Source organism: Marmota flaviventris, chromosome 19 (assembly GCF_047511675.1).
Source record: "Marmota flaviventris isolate mMarFla1 chromosome 19, mMarFla1.hap1, whole genome shotgun sequence".
Classification (NCBI taxonomy): domain Eukaryota; kingdom Metazoa; phylum Chordata; class Mammalia; order Rodentia; family Sciuridae; genus Marmota; species Marmota flaviventris.
Window position 1 is genome coordinate 26921510 of NC_092516.1, and position 16327 is coordinate 26937836.

General features: G+C 63.0%; 1 protein-coding gene across 2 annotated transcripts in view; it reads left to right on the top strand.

The window, feature by feature from the left end:
- Castor2 (cytosolic arginine sensor for mTORC1 subunit 2) overlaps positions 1-16327 on the top strand; it is a 45393-nt gene that overhangs the window by 15215 nt on the left and 13851 nt on the right. The window contains exons 1-2 of one of the 2 annotated variants that reach the window (XM_071605800.1): positions 4985-5227; positions 11708-11778. In XM_071605800.1, coding sequence (XP_071461901.1) covers positions 5115-5227; positions 11708-11778 — 184 coding nt within the window. In that variant the 5' untranslated portion in view covers positions 4985-5114. Of the gene's footprint in view, positions 1-4984; positions 5228-11707; positions 11779-16327 lie in introns of those variants that run through there. The other variant, XM_027948643.2, reaches the window with a different exon arrangement.

The following is a 16327-nucleotide window of genomic DNA, read 5'->3' on the forward strand; positions in this document are numbered from 1 at the left end:
CCCCCAGCTTCCCTGGGTCCTCATCCTGCAGAAGCTCGCGTGGGAACCCTCGGGGCCACCGACCCGTGAGCCAGTTCCCCTCACAAACCCTCTCAGCTCAGTCAGCAGCTCTGTTGATCATCCATCCTGTGGGCTCTGGCCTGGAGAGCCCTGACCAGTGCCCAGCCTGAGAGAAGACGGGCCCAGGCAGGAGCGGAGAGGGCTGCCCAGAGACGGAACAGCGTGTCCTCCGCGGCCAGGGGCAGCTCCTCCACGCAGCCAGGGCAAGCTGTTTACAAGGTACAGGTCAGGCCGGGCGCCGAGGCACACGCCCGAAATCCCAGCGCTCGGAGGCTGAGGCAGGAGGATGACAGGCAAGGTAGCCAGGCCTTACCTCAAACTAAGACAATAAAAAGGGCAGGGTGTGGCTCTGTGGCTCAGTGCCCCTGGCTCAGTCCCTGGTACCAGGGAATAAATGTAATGAGACGTATTTACATATGTAAACGAGCACATATGACCCACCCCCAGGGCTGGGTGGAGCTCAGGGTGAGGCCCTGGGTTCAGTCCCTGGGTTCGGTCCCCAGCAGCACCAGCCACACACACGCAGGTCTCATCCCGTGCTCCAGCCGTGCTCAGGTGCACAGTGACGCGCTTGCCACTGTGATCCGTGGCAGTTGTTAATCCTGCTCTGACTCTATTTGTTGGAGTGACAGTGTCCCCGGTGGTCCCCTTGACGGGACAGTAATCGCTTGTCCCTGGATGTTTGTGAATGGTTTTGTCCCACGGAGACTCTCCACTCTACATCACAGGACACAGCGTAGCCCACGCTCCATGTCCACGGGGCCCAACGCCCTGTCACCATAGCAGAGGAGTCCTCGTCCTTGGCTCAGGGACCCTCTTCTACCAGGTGCCGCTCTGGGGGCCTCTTGGTTTGGGCCTGAGCTTCTAGCCCCTCCTCTGAGCCCTTCCCTGGACACTGTCCCAGGGTGGCCGGCCATCCCCCCCCAGCCCTCTGTCTTCACGCCTCAGATGGGGAGTGTACGCACCGAGGGAGTTTCTTGGGCTCAGGGCTGGAGGCTGGGAGGCTGGGAGGCTGGGAGGCCCCAGGGCTGGAGGCTGGGAGGCCCCGGGGCTGGAGGCTGGGGAGGCCCGAGGGCAGTCACAGGCGCTGCCTGAGAATGTGGCCAGCTCTGGTCTGCCACAGGGGAAGCTGGACCGCTCACCCCTTTTGTCAGGAACAGCCCCCTGAGGTAAAGGCATTAATCCGTGCATGGGACAGAGCCCTAGTGACTTGTCACCTCGTGACCTGTCACCTCATGAAGGTCCCCCACTTCAGCGTCTCTCTTGGAGGGGACACTGGAACCACAGCTCTCTCCCCAGCTTGTTGGCCCAGCCCAGCCCAAGGGCTGCTTCCCGGCTCCCCTGGAATCCAGCGTCCGCACAGGGGGACGGGGCTCTGGTGGCCTGCGAAGCCCTGGGCGGCACACAGTTCTGCAGTGAGCGTGGGCCACTCCGGTGGAATTACGGGAATTGGGGGCAAAGGAAACAGCCAGGGCGTTTAAGGTCATCGCAGTGGTTTTCCTCATGATGGTCCCAAACTGCAGGCCACCAAAGGAAGGACAAACAGGTGCACCTATGGTGACGATGTGGAGGGGCGTGTCCAGCAGCGAGGACAGCGGCAAGTGGCACGGAATGAGAGGAGCGCTCAGAAACAGCGCACTGAGCAGGAGAGGCCAGAAACAGGGCAGCTCACCTGTGTGACGCCGTGGAGGTCAACAAATACGTGAAAAAATGCCCATCACCACTAGCGATCAGAGAAAAGCCAATCCGAACCACTCTATCATCTCACTCCAGTCAGAATGGCAGCTATCATGAAGACAAACAATAATAAGTGTTGGCGAGGATGTGGGGTAAAGGTACACCATACACTGCTGGTGGGACTGAAAATTGGTGCAGCCAATATGGAAGGCAGTACGGAGATTCCTTGGAAACCTGGGAATGGAACCACTATTTGACCCAGCTATCCCTCTCCTCGGTCTATACCCAAAGGATTGTGGAGCCAACCTAGGTGGGTGAATGGATATATTACACACACACACACACACACACACACACACAGAGGAATATTACTCAGCCTTAAAGAAGAATGAAGTGCTAGGAATTGCTGGTAAATGGTTGGAGCTGGAGAACATCATGCTAAACAAAGTAACTAAAAAACCAAAGGCCAAATGTTTTCTCTGATATGAGGACGCTAATTCACAATGGGGGAGGGCACTAGGGAAGAATAGAGCTGCTCTGGATCAGGCCGAGGGGAGTGAAGGGCTTCCACACTCTGCGCTGGTGACTGCACAACTGGCGGGATTCTATATCATGTGCGACCAGAAGAAGGGGAGGCCCTGCTCCACCTGTGTGGTAGCCAAGTGCCTTCTGCCGTCACGTACAACCAATCAGAACAAAGTTTAAAAATTTTAAAAAAGAGAAAAAGAGAATCTGTGGAGACAGCAGAGCAGCGGTCACCTCCTGTCGACAGGAGAGGGGTTAGAGGCCGGCCCCCTGCAATGGTGGCTGCGCCCCACATCTTCCCAGGCTGGGGGTGATGTTGGCATGTTTCTGCACCAGGACTCCAGGTCGTCCTCCCAGACCCTGTCCTCTTTATTCTAATAAGTTATGGCCCAGTTTTTAAAGATGAATTTTGGATTTTAAAAAAATCATAGACCTTCCTAGTGTCCTTGGGGAGTTGGTCCCAGGACCCGCAGAATACTAGATCCCGGGGTGCTGAAGTCCCTGTAAGAGGGAGTCCACATGGAACCCGGGTTGGTTCTGGTCCCCTACAGTGCAGTGTCACACCAGGACTTGCAGGATGCGTCACATAGGGAAGACGACTCCGTGTCAGTGCAGGGGACCACGGGTACCCAGGACCCAGGCTTGGGTGCCAGCACCTTAGAAATGTTTCTCACCTGCACGAAGAGCACAACCTGGGGTCAGTGCCAGGCATGGCGTGGTGATGGTGCAGTCCTTCCTTCTCCAGCTCGGGTCACCTCCAGGCCCCTCTCCCCTCAGCCTTGGCTTCTGGGGACCCTCAAGGCCCACCCTGGAGCCCAAGCCACATGGCCACCTGCAGGGGACTGCTCGACGTGTCTGGCTGAGGCCCAGAGGAGCCCCGAGAGAAGGAGGAAGACCTGGGGACCGTGACCCTGCAGACTTCATCTTCATTCCCAGGGGCAGGCAGGTGACGTGGTGGGTGGTCCAGGGCTCAGCACGAGGAGCCAGCACACAGACAAGACCTGCCAGAGAACGAGGCCCGTCTCCCCGCCCCCACCCTGACCTGTGTGTGATTCCACCTGAGTCCTTTCCCCAGGTTTAATGTGGCTCCCAGCCACACCTTGGTGACTCGCACCCTCACCCAGGTCTGCCTTGACCACCAACAAGACCTCACCAGGCTTGCTGAGTTGGAGGTGGTGCAACCCACAGGCCCCGGGGGCCCAGGAAGGGACCTGCCTGACTCTGCCAAATCCTCCACACCACAGCCCCGACATGTCCTTGGGGGGCGAGTTCCAGGCCCCCCCAGTGGATGCTTGAAACCATGGAGAGAACCAGTTTAAATAGACACAGTTTTCGTACATATGATAAAGTTTTATTTATAAGTTAGCAACAGACAACAATAACCACTAATAAAAGTAAACAAATATAGTAATATACTGTGATAAAATTGCCAGCATCGCTCCTGTAGTTCTTCAAAACCATTAGTAAGTAACATAGGGGTTACTTGAACCGTAACAAGGACAACAGTGTATCTGAAACACAGACTGCCACTAAGACTAGCCAGGTGACTAACGGGCAGGTAGTATATACAGCATGGATACACTGGACGGGATGATTCACATCCAGGGTAAGGCACAGGGGGACAGCGTGAGATAGCGTCATGCTACTCAGAATGTCGTGCAACCTAAGATTTACAAGCTTTTCGATTCTGCCCTCCTCACGTGGCGGACTCAGTCGGATGTTGCCGCACCCCACTGGACACTTGGAGCTGTGAGTGGGGGTTGCAGTGGTGAAGCAGCCTTGGTCCCCACCCATGTAAGCACCCAGTATCGGGGCAGGGGCAGTAAACTCAGCGGAATGGGCTCTGGCTCTGCGCATCCCTCTTACTGAGCAGGCGCTGGCCGTCAAGAGGGAAGGTATGGGTGGCACTGAGAGGGCTTCTCATGGAACAGAGGGTGGCCCACGGCAGGGTCCACCTGAAGCATGAAGTTTGAGGAGCGCAGGGTGGAATGTCCCAGGCGGGGAGCAGAGTGAGGGGCTATCCCAGAAGTGGCCCTGCCGGGCTCCCCGCCACCCTCCCAGCTGGGACACCCACGTTCAGGTGAGCATCGGGGGCCCCGAAGGACAGAGTGAAGATGAGCCAGGTGTCCCCTTACAGGAGGCCTCGTTGGTAGAGCCTCTAGAATCAGCTGCCCCGGGAAGGAAGGGTCGCCTCACAGAGGGGGCGCTGGCCTCCGGGGTCTGGAAGATGGCACAGCTGGCCTCCCAGCCCTGCCCTCAGCACCCTCTCCCTGTGCCCTGCTGATTTTATCTGGTCCATAAACCCCAAGTCTCAGCCGTGGGCCTCGCCTGACCAGCTCCCCTCCAGCTGCCCTCTGCTCCGCCTCCTGGCGAAGGGCTGTTGCTGGCCAGGGCTTGGGCTGGAAGGGGCTCATGGCCCGGGTGCCCAGGGCAGGCCGCCGAGGGCCTGCCCTGCAGAGTCGGGAACTCGGAGTAAACAGATCGGGTTTCTGGTGCCGCCCAGTGGCCAGCGCGCCTGCAGATGGCACTGTGCTTCTTGGAGGTGACTCAGCTTCCAGGCCTGCACAGGGCAGCCCCAGGCCTTGGCTCTGCCCTGGCCGTGGGCCCTGGTCCAACCCCGGGGAGGCAACGGGATCCCAGGGTGGTAGCAGGCATGTGGCTCCACCTCATCCTCGGGGGACAGGGACAGGCCACCCCTGGGGCCTGCTGCAGCTGGGCCTGTCTGGTCACTCAGTCTCCCTGGGCCTCGGTGTCCTCGTCTAGGGAATGGGGAGCAGCAGTTCCCATCTCGGAGCAGGGCTGTGAGGAAGGGGAGGCTCGGGGAGGCTGGACCTGGAGGGAGAGTGGAGGCCATGGGGCCAGGCAGGCCTGGGTGCCCTCGAGAGCGGCCACCGCTGGAAGAGTCCCTGCAGGAAGCAGAGCAATGGCAGCAAGGACCAGCCGCCGGCCAGGGTCCTGCCCCCAGGTCTGGCTGGTGGAGCGGCCAGGGCAGTGCTGGGCCGGTAGAGGGCCACGGAGGGGGAGGGGGTGCGGGGGGGAGGAAACTTGAGGCTGTGAGAGAAGCTGAGGTGACAGTGGCCTCAGAGAGGCGAGGGCAGGACAGGAAGGAAGGCCCTGTGAGGACCCGGCTTCCTGAGGCCAGGCTGGGGCGGAGACGTGGCCCATGGATGTCTGGGAACGGCCCTCACCGGCTCCTTAGGGAGCTCGGGGCCCTGGGCCAGCCAGCCGGGGACAGGAGAGGCCCGGGGGGAGGGTGGCCAGAGTCGGGTCCAGGACGTTGCCAGGCTGGAGGTCATTTCTTCAGGGGCATCTGAGGATAGGGTTAGCCATGGGGCTGCCAAGGACACCCTGTTCCATAGACGAAGGGGTTGGGGTGGCCAGGGTGGCCGGGGCCCTGGATCGCCAGGCAACAGGACACCACCTCCAGGCGATGCCCCCACTGGGCCCTGAGGCCTTGTAGTGACACGCTTAGGGGACTTTGGGGACTTGGGCACAGGAGGCTTTAGACCAGGTGTCCAGCTTACGTGTTCTGGTTACAGGACTTGGGCAGTGGATGGGCTCGCAGTGTTGGGAGGAGACCAGAGGTGGCTGCCACGGCCACCTGGTGGTCCTGTTGACAGGACCAGCTCCCCTGAGGGAGCGACATGCCCCTCTTGGAGAATGGGCACAGGCTGGGCTGGCACCAGGACTGAGGCCCTCCACCAGAGCCAGGTCAGGGGACCAAGTTAGGGGCTGGAGGTCCATCTGGAGCCACAGTGAACGCCCACGTCGCTGCCCAGCCCCAGCTGGACAGAGTGACCCAGACCCCGCGGGCCTGGGTGGGGGCTGTGGCCTTGTCCGCCCGGGGTCCTCCTGACTCTGTCCCTCTGGCCTGCCCTCTGGTGGCCGGTGCCTTGTCTCTTCTGCAGCCGGCAGCAGCCCTGGTTCTGTGGCCCAGCCCTCCCCACCCTCTGCCAGACCCCAGGGCCACCGCCTGCCCCTCCAGGCTCCCCAGGGGACCAGGCAGGCCGTGGTTCCAGCTGGGGTCCTCGCATGGCCTCTGGTCCTTCACCTAAGGGCAGGTGTTAGGGGTACGATCATTGGCTGCGGGGTCGAGAGGAGGGAGGGTCCACTTGGCAGCCTGCCCATCACCGGCCAGTGTCCAGGGCCCTGTGGTCACCTCCGGCCCAGGGTGACTGTGTTCTCGATCCCTCAGGGACAGCGATTAGAGGGACCCTCGGGCCTTTTTCAGCTGCCTTAACCTCTGCAGGCTCCGTGTGCACAGAACCCTGGGGACGGTCCCCTGTCCTCGCGGGATGCTGCTGAGACGGCCGCCCGGTCACCTGGGGAGTGACGTCCCTCTGCCGTCGTTCACCTCTCCTGCCGTGGGCCTCTAGCCTGTAGCCGGGTGGTCGTCACTGAGAACAGGCCGTTGGGACATTCTCCTCCTGCCTCCCGTTACGTCAGCGAGAGGGTGGACGCCCCTGGGCAGAGGCTCGCGGAGCCCCCATCGGAGGCAAGGTCGGGGTTGGCCGCCGAAGCTGCTGTCAGTGTGCCCATCTGTGGCAGGAACGGGGTGGGGGGGACCCAGAAGTCCCCAGAGCAAGACTTGAACCTGCTATACACCTAGTGCTGCGGGTGTCGTGCGAGTGAGGAGGCCACCGTGGGCCACTGTGCACCCAGGGGTGTCCTCGGGTGTCCAGAGATGGCATGAAGCGAGATAGGTGCAGAAACTCAGCACGGGTGCCAAGCCACTCTGTGGAGGGCTCTTGAGCGTCAGAAGACTTGGGTGTCCGCAAGGGTCCCCAGGGGATGGCCATTCTACGCCTTCATTCTGTAACGGATCCTGTGCCAGGTGCTGTGTGGTGTCGGGGCACTGGGGACCTGGCTGAGAGAGGAAAGGCCGTCTCCCAGGAGCAGGTGGCCGTGGCAAAGGCAGCCCTGGAACTGTGACCTCAGCACAGTGACGGAGCTCCTCGCGGGGAGGTGACCACTGGCATGCGCAGGCACTCATGGGGAGGGGAATGGCGCGTGGCCTGGGAGCCCCCAAGTCAGCGAGCACCTGGCACCAGAGACGCCACCAGAGACCTGGGGCCCCCGGGGGTGGGAGTGGGGCAGCTGGGTCCCCGGGCGTTTCCAGATCTTCCTGTCCCTTCTGCCATCCCCGGTCCTGCCCTTGCAGGTGGCCACGTGCCTTCATGTGGAGTTTGATCCCCCAATGGCCCCTGTGACACAGCAGGGTCTATCTTCCGTCTTACAGAAAAGGCAGTGCCCGTCGGGTCCACCCTTTGGCTGGCAAAAGCCGAGCAGGGCTTGGCCACGGCTCGAGCTGCGCCCCCCCGCGGCCAGGTGCTGAGATGAGGCGTCAGGGATGCAGGAGGCGGTGGGGAGGGGCTGCGCCCGCCTAGAGCAGAGCCCGCCTGCCACCCGCCAGACTCTGCCTGGCACAGGAGGCCCTGTGGTCATGGCTGGTCAGGGCCTCTCTGCAACCTGGCGGCCTGAGTGGCCAGCAGGGCAGTGTGTCCCTGGAGCAAGCTCAACTGGTCCCTCCCTGGTGGCTGCAGAGATGTGGCTGAAGCCCTTCCTCCAGACTGCAGGGGCCACGCTTGGTAAGAAGCCCCGACTCTGCACCGGGCCCTGTACCAGGCCGTGACCCCCCCAGGGGCACAGGGACACTCAGCGGCCCCAGGGGACCTGCTGACAGAGGAACGGGACCAGCCTATGGCCGGCGCCTAGGAGGGAGGGGCTGTCTGGGGCCCTCCTGCAGCCCTCTGTCCACGGCGGGTCGTTGGCCGAGCCGCGTCCAGGCCCTGGGCTCCGCACAGCCACCCTCCCTGAGCCCTGCTGTTTGCAGCATTGGGTGGTGGGGGGCATCAAGCCCTGCGGTGCTCTCAGGCCACCTGCCTAGCCCCGCTCAGTCCTGCTGAGAGGCTGGCGACTTCCTGAGGTCTCGGCCGCAGCTGTCGGGAGCTGGGTACCAGCCGGGGTCGTGCTCCGGACTGCGGGTTTGGCTCGCTTCCTGTTCTGTTGTAAAGGGGCGTCCCTGTCCTATCCCCGACCAACTGGGGGCAGCTGGAAGGTGGACAGACACCTTGCAGCTGAGGGGTGTGCTCAGGGCAGCTCAGGACAGCTCGGGAGAGGCCGGTGTTTGAGGAATAGAGGGCGGTGGGTGCTCGGTGGTGTAGTGTTTCATCACGTCCGCGAGGCCCTGGGTTCCATCCCTAGCATTAAAAAGAAGAGAATTAAAAACCCATGTCCACCAGGCATGGAGGTGGCTTAACCCATCCGTCCTCCCTGGAATCTGCAGCTCGCCTACCCAGGGCGGAGAGTGGACGACTCCACCTCCAAGCCAGCTGTGGGGTCAGCCTCTGTTACTGTTATGAAACACCTGAGACCATCGGCTTAAAAAGAGGGAAGGTCTGTTGGGACTTGTGTTTTCAGAGGTTCGGTCCATGGTCCTTTGGGCCTGTTGCTCCTGGCCCGTGGTCAGGCAGGAGCATGTGGCACAGCCCTCACCCCCTGGAGCCAAGGAGAGGGCAGGAAACGTGCCTGAAGTCACACAGCTGACGAGCCTGACGGTTCTGCCTCACTGGGCAAGCTGGCGTCCCATGGTCCCTCAGAGAGTCCACGGTGTGACTGGAGCCTCCCCCAGGCTGGTGGGGACACAGTGTGGGGTCCCTTCAGCCCCCCGGGCATGCTCTGTGTTGACTGTGACGCCCTGAACAGACCTGGGCTTCCTCTAGCTACCTGCCCTCCCCCAGGACCCGTGTTCTCTTCCTAGAACCCCGGGGTGCTGTGGTGCTCCTGAGCAGGGGACCCTGATTCTTGGGGTGTGCCCTGAACCACAGTGAGCCACAGCTGCTGTCACCGTGGTCTCCCTCCTCATTGCTCGGAGATCTTGGGTTCTGTGTCGACCTGACTGCTTCTGCAGAACCTGCCAAGTGACCATCACACACAGTTGCACAGGGTGTGTACTGCCCAACAGCAAGGACACTCTCCACTGAGACACGAAAGTGCCCTCCCCTCCAGAGTCGGGCTGTGCCACCTGTCCAGTTGTGTGGGAACAGATCTGTCACTAGTCCAGTCCAGTTTCTTGGGACTGGATCAGCACTGGTTGGGGCATTTCCTGTTCTTGAGAGTTTTCTGGACAGACTGGCTGGTTCTGGGATGACCTGTCTGGCTCCCCCTGTTGGCCAGGGCTGGAGGTCTGCCTGCTGGGGGGCTGGCGGGGTCCCTGAAGGCTGGGCACTGCCCAGGCTGGAGCTGGACAGCAGCTGGGCCACCCTGGGCTTGTCCCTCGGGGTGCAGGATGAGGCGGGTCTCCTGCAGCACCAAGCACCAGGCCTGGTGACAGGTCTTGCCCCTCAGCTCTCTGTAGTCAGGGACAGGTGGCCACCCACACTGGGGTGTGCGTCCAGCTGTGGCTTGAGAGAAGGCAGAGCAGGGACTGGAGACCGTGGCCTCCCCCAGAGGAGAGGGGTCCATGCAGACAGTGCCACCCGGGGGCGGGCAGAGCTGGTGCAGGCCACAGCTTCTCTGGTTGCCAAAGTAGGTGTGGGCCGGGCACGCCTGTGATCCCCGCAGCTCGGGAGGCTGAGGCAGGAGGATCACGAGTTCAAAGCCAGCCTCAGCAATGATGAGATGCTAAGCAACTCAGTGAGACCCTGTCTCTAAATAAAACCCAAAATAGGGCTGGGGATGGGGCTCAGTGGTCGAGGGACCCTGGGTTCAGTCCCCAGTGCCAAAAAAAAAAAAAAAAAACAGCAGTGTGTGACCCTTAGCTTAGCAGTCACCGAGTGCTGATTTTAGATCCAGCCAGGGGTGGGTTCTGAATGTGCCTCCAGAGGACCCACTGCCCTAGCCTCTGAGAGCTTACGGCCTCGTGGGAGAAGCAGACCCCCCTTCTCCTACAAAGTGTCTGTAGTAAGTTGTGGACGGCACTCGGGACTGTTATGTGCAGTTGCCCGGGTTGTGTACTGCCCAGCTGTAAGGGCGTGTTTCGTATAGACCGTGAGGAGAATGAACTCCCTTAGAGTTGGGAAGCAACTCTAAGCCATCCACAGTGGCCTGGACGTTCCCTCCAGGACAGGGGCGAGAGCCTGAGGCTTTGGCCTCCAGGAGGACCACTCTGGGGTAGCTGAGGGAGAGAGTGGCTGGAGCTGACTGGGAAGGGATTTTCCTGAGGAGAGGCTGGGGCTGTTCCCGGAGGCTGGGCAGGAAGTTGGCAGCCAAGGAGGAGAGGACGTGCTGGTCAGTGGAAGGAGCCCTTGCCAACCCTGGAGGCGGGCGGAGCATGGACGGCAGGCCAGGAGCCAGGGCAGGACGGGGCAGGAGGCCGACGCAGCCTCCAGCCAGAGCCGCACCGTGGGAGGCGCCAGGGGAGCAGAGCTCGGGGACCCAGGGTCACGGGGACGTGGAGAGCCCGTCCGAGAGCCGAGTCTGGTCACCCGGGTGAGGCGAGCAGGTCCCTCCACTGCTCAGCCCTCCGGGGCTGCCACCTGTCCCTGAGGTGGGTGTCCCACAGCAGGCAGGCCGCGGCACCACCCGGGACGGGTCATCCAACGACTTCTGTATTCAACCCTGAGTGCAGGGGCCGCGGTGGCCTTCTGCCGCAGTCTGTGTCCCGCGGGGCCATCTGCATGGTCTCTTTCTGAAGTGTCCCTCAGTCACGAGGGTGACAGGAGCAACCACTGTGTCCCTTCTCCTTCTTGGGGCTCTGGGACGGCGGGAGGCTCCTCGGAGCATGTGGGGTCCCTGGGAGGCGCCAGGCCGGGCCCCTGGTGGCCACTTACAACCGTGACCCGTGGCTGTTGACCAGGAGCCGTGAGGGCTGCCACCTGTCCAGGCAGCCACAGCGGTTGGCCTGGACCTGGGGGAGGCTGCGTCAGGGGAGTGGAGGCTCCGCCCGGCCTCCCCGGGGTCGGGTTCCCGGGCGTGGCTCAGGGCGCTCCTTTGACCTGATGGTCGACAGGGTCTTACCAGCGGCCTCCTGTCCGGCCCCACAAAGGCTCGCTGGCCTGTCCTCTTCCAGAGGTCACGAGGACAGACTCCCAGTGTGTGACCTCACAGGGGCGCAGGGGTCACTCGCCCCCCTTTATGCTGCGTGGAAGGAGGGACGCGGGGCCTCTGCAGTTCGGGCCACGACCGGTGGGCGGTCAGGAGTCACACGCGCACGTCCTGGTGCGGAGCTTCTGTCCTGAGCAGGTGGCAGCCTGGCGGCTGGACCGCTGGCCTCCGGGAGCCACCAGAGGACCACAGGGTCTGGCTCAGGTCCCCAAGGACCGGGGATTCCAGGGGACATTCAGCATCTTTAGGCCTCTCTGTGACCTCGTCAGCCAGGACTGCGGGTCGGTGGGGACACGGAGGGGGCGAGTCCCCACAGCCCAGGGTCAGGGCTCTGGGGAAACGGAGTCACGCCCCACTGGGTCCAGCCAGGACTGACCACCGTGTCCCTGTCTGTCCCCAGGTGCAAGTTCTTCAGCCTGACGGAGACGCCGGAGGACTACACCATCATCGTGGATGAGGAGGGCTTCCTGGGTGAGTGGCCGCCCACCCCCTGTCCCCTGCCCCTGTGGCCAGCAGGAGGCCCTGAGGGGCCCTGAGGTCGGGGGCCTGGGGGGAGGAGCAGCGTGGCCCTGGTGAGCGTGGCCTGGCTCCGTGGGGGACGCCCTCCGTCCCCCGTCATTCTCATTTCCGTCCTTTAAGAGGGGTGTCACTGTGCCCTGAAGCCCCCCGGCAGGCACCTCGCCCTGAGTGGCACCCCAGCCCCGGGGTCACCGTTGTGCGGTGTGTGCCTGTCCCTTGATCTGATTCCAGGGCTCGCCCCCTCCCCAGGACGCCCGGTCCCCACCCCCGTCCCCAGGTCCCTCGAGCTGTGCTCTGAAAGCCCAGGCTGCGCCCAGCTCCCGGCTGCAGGCCGGGCGCCGACGGACGGGTTCACTTTGTCACTTTCCACCCTGCAGTGACAGGCAGAGGGCAGCTTGTGCCTTCCCACGGGCGGGGGCTGGACCCCTGCAGGGACCCCCCCCTACTCACCCCCACGCTGCGGAGGGGCCAGTGCAGCCCAGCAGCAAGGTGAGGGCCTGGTCCCCCAGGCCCGTGGATGCAGCAGGATACGTGGCCAGTGGACGTCCGAGAGTCCGCAGGCTGGCCCAGAGGGACGAGTGGCCTCGCCCCCCGTGTCCGGGCCCAGGTGGCTGCTCTCAGACTGGAGAGAAGCTGCCTCTGGCGCCGGGCCCTGTGGTCAGTCCCTGCTGACCCCCGGGTGGACTGAGGAACCCACCTCAGCACACGAAGCCACTCAGCCGGGCCCCAGAACGGCACCGGGAAGGGCGCCCGTGGGAAGCTGGCTGCGTGGCCATCTGGTGGGGCCTCGGGGCAGCAGTGCAACCTCGCGCCACTGATGAGAGGGTGACGGTCACAGGAGGGGACAGGCCATTCCCCCCCCCCCCCCTGGGTCCTTCAGAGGCTGGAAGCCAGGGCAGGGAACCCGGCCCACTTCCCCATCTCAGGCGCAGTGTCCCTGTCCACCTGCAGGGGGCAGCGCGTGGCCAGGGCAGGGCCAGGGCCTCCTGCTCCGCAGGGAGGGGCGTGTGTGTGCAGAGGGCACGTCGGGCACCCGCCGCCCACTCACGCGGTCGTTGTTTCCGAGCAGAGGAAACAGGAGCTCCCAGGTTGACCACAGAGCGCGCCCTGGAGACCCACGCCCTGGGGACCCCGTGCCCTGGGGACCCCGTGCCCGGCAGCTCAGACACGGTCTCATTTGTTTAATTTATTCACGTGACATGACCGTGGAGTGTGCCTAACGTATTGTGCACATGTGTAGTGTGACATATTCTAATCAGGATCCCACCCTGTGGTTGTAGTGACGTGGAGTGTCACCGGTCACGTGTTCATGTGTGAACACAGGAAAGTGGTGTCCAGTTCATCCACCGTCTTTCCCAGTCCCACCCCCCTCCCCTTTGTCTAATCCAGTGAACTTCTATCCCCTTCACCCCCGGTTGTGGATTAGCACCCGCATATCAGAGAGAACGTTTGGCCTTTGGTTTGGGGGGTCTTGGCTTATTCACCTAGCATGACAAAATGAACCTGTCCATCAGCACTACACCTGCGTGGTCATCTCCAGATCCATCCATTTTCCAGCAAATGCCATGATTTCATTCTTCTTCATGACCGAGTAATGTTCCATTGTTTACGTGGACCCCAACAGTCCCATTTCTTCCTCCGCTCACGGACCTTTCTACCCAGAGCTGCAGCTCGCAGCACCCCAGAGGCAGAGGGAAGTGGCGGGGCCTCGGCTCCCTGGAGTAGATGGTCTTTTTAGTCCACCCCCAAGATGGGACCAAGCAGTGGGGGTGAGAGGCCAGAGGAGCAGGGAGACAGGGAGGCTCTTCCCCCAGGGCCACATTCCAGGGACCATCTGTGGCCGAAAAGATGTCCTGAGGCCAAGGCGCTGCTCACCCGGGGCCACTGGCCTCACAAGATAGAGGCAGCGTTTACTGACAGCTGCTGCGCCCAGCCCTGGACCAGACCAGGGAGGGGAAGGTCCAGCCCAGCTCCACAGGCCGCTGGCCAAGTGCACAGAGTCCCTGAGCCACAAGAACTCCCCACAGGGGTCCCTGTGCAGGGGACCACAGGAGGGGCCCAGGATCTGGAGGAGGAAAGTCACACCCGGGTTCTCGTCCCCTCCGAAGGGGCCGCCCAGAACCCCGTCGTAAGTGGACACAGCGCACGTCCCCAGCGGGGCAGCCAGCAGGGCCCACGGTCCCCAAGACCAGGGTGACTGGGCCAGCCTGCCACTGGGCAGAGTCCCCAACCCAAGCCCGTTTTGCGCTAAGCATCGAGCGCCTTGGCGTCCAGTGGACACAGTGCTGACCTGAGCAACCGGGGAGGTGCTTCCCGCCTCGGTGGAGTCTGAACCGGGAGTGACATCCCCAGGCGGGCGCCTCCCGGGCCAGACCTGTCCGCCTCTCTCCAGCCTGGCACGCTGCCCTCTGCAGACGCCGGGAATGGCTGCGTGGAGGAGGGTACCGAGGCCCGGAATGTCACAGCTTGCCCAGGGCCTCACGGCTGAGTCTGGATGCTTCCGTGCGCCAAGCCCTGGGCAGAGAGGAGAGGTGAGGGGTCCAGCCTCGGCCTCTAAGAGACCTAGGAACAGCCAACCGATTATTGCGTCAGAGGGCTTCCTGGAGGGAGCAGTCCACAGTGAGCCCTGCAGGGGTGCCACTCGGAGGGGCTCTCCAGACAGAATCCTGGGCTTCCAGAGACGGGGGCTAGCCGGCAGCCCCAGGGAACCTGGCAGGAAGAAGAGAGGGACAGCTGAGGCCAGGAAGGCTGGGGCTGGGGGAGTGGGGGGCCTTTATTCTGAGCCCTCAGAGGATTCCCTGGCTCTAGGCGCTGGGTACTGAACCCCAGGGCGCTTGACCACTGAGCCACGTCCCAGCCCTTTTTATTTTTTATTTTGAGACAGGCTCTTGCTGAGTTGCTTAGGGCCTCACTGAGTTGCTGAGGCTGGCCTTGAACTTGAGATCCTCCAGTCTCGGCCTCCCGAATAGCTGGGATTACAGGTGTGCGCCCCTGTGCCCGGGAAAGGGTCCTCGTGATGCTGGCGGCCTGTGTGGAGGAGGAGAGGGTGTCTGGGTCTGCGTTCGCCTGGAGGCTTTTCCTGACCTCTCCGCCTGGCCAGCAGGAGCCCCCGCCCAAGCTCACTGGGGTCTGGGAGAGCAGGGTCTTCCCCAGCATGGCCCTTTCTGGGGGCTAGAAAGGCTGCTTCCAGTGGACCCACACGGTCAGGGAGGACGTCTGGAGGAGGTGGCACTTTTGCTGGCCCTAGAGGGCTGGGAGGCCGGGGAAGGGGAGGGGGGAGTCGTGTGAGTAGGTGGGACCCTGCAGCTGGCCGAGTGCTCCAGTCACCCCTGGGGCTGCACTGAGAGGCCTCCTGCAGGTGTCCAGAGGGCTGTGTCCACACTGAGGCCTTCAGGCCTCTGAGGCTCCTCACTGCCCGAGGAGGGAGCCCCGCAGCTCCTCCACCACGGCCTCTCCCCAGAGCCATGAGGGTGCCCCGAAGACCCGGGCGCAGGTCCTGTAGGTCCTGGCCTCACTCCTCTGCGGCCCTGGGTTCGACCCCAGAACTGACCCAGGGGCTCCCTGAGCAGCCTTGCTGGGCCCCAGGCCCATCCCGGTGGCCAGAGCAGAGTAGGGACGACATGGGGCCTGGGCTCAGTCCTCTCCCAGAGAAGGCAGGACAGAGGGCAAGCAGGCGAGGGTGCCCCGCAGGGGCCAGGAAGGGCCAGCCCTGCGTCCCCAGCTGAGTTCTGGGTGATGGCCTCCTGTCCAGGCCACAATTGCTAGGCCGCGAGGGTGTCCGTGACCACCTGAGAAGACACTGGGTACGTTTAAGTCATAAATGTCCCTGGCACCGTCACCAAGGAGCCACAGGTGGGGAAGGTATGAGGAACAGGCACCCAGTGACCGTCACCGAGAGAGCTGGGAAGCCACCCGGGCCAGCCCATCGCTCAGGTGAGCTTCCCTGGGGTCCCGGGGGTGCAGCCATGGGGCAGTGTGGCACCTACAGACCGAGGCTCCAGAGCACCTGGGGGCAGGGGTAGCCAATGTTCCTGGGTGCGGCTGGAAGGTTCTGGAAGGACTGGGGGGAGTGCCTGTGGATGAGGGTTCTGGCCTGGTAGCCGCCCCATGGGACCAGGGGCAGGGGTGGCCCTGCTGTGCTGCCGAGAGCCAGAGCGGGGCACCCCCAGCTCCAAGAGCTTTGCTTGTCACCCAGGGCCACCTTGGCCCCTCTTGCCGTTGGCCAGGGCATCTGGTGACCGACAGCTGTCTCGGCAGAAGCCAGCCGCCGTCTGCAGGTCACAGTACGCAGGTCGCTGAGCCCCCGGGAGAGGCTCAGATGGTGGCAGCGGGAACCAACGGGGTTCTTTGTGACCTGGAAGTCACTAGGGGCTCCTGGCTCAGGTGGGCGTGTGTGGGCTGGGTGGCAAACGGCGGGTGAGCTGTGCGCACCGTGATCTTCTCTGTGTCCAGCAGGCGCTGGCCACGTGCTGCGCGTCCTTAGGGACCACTAGAGCAGAAG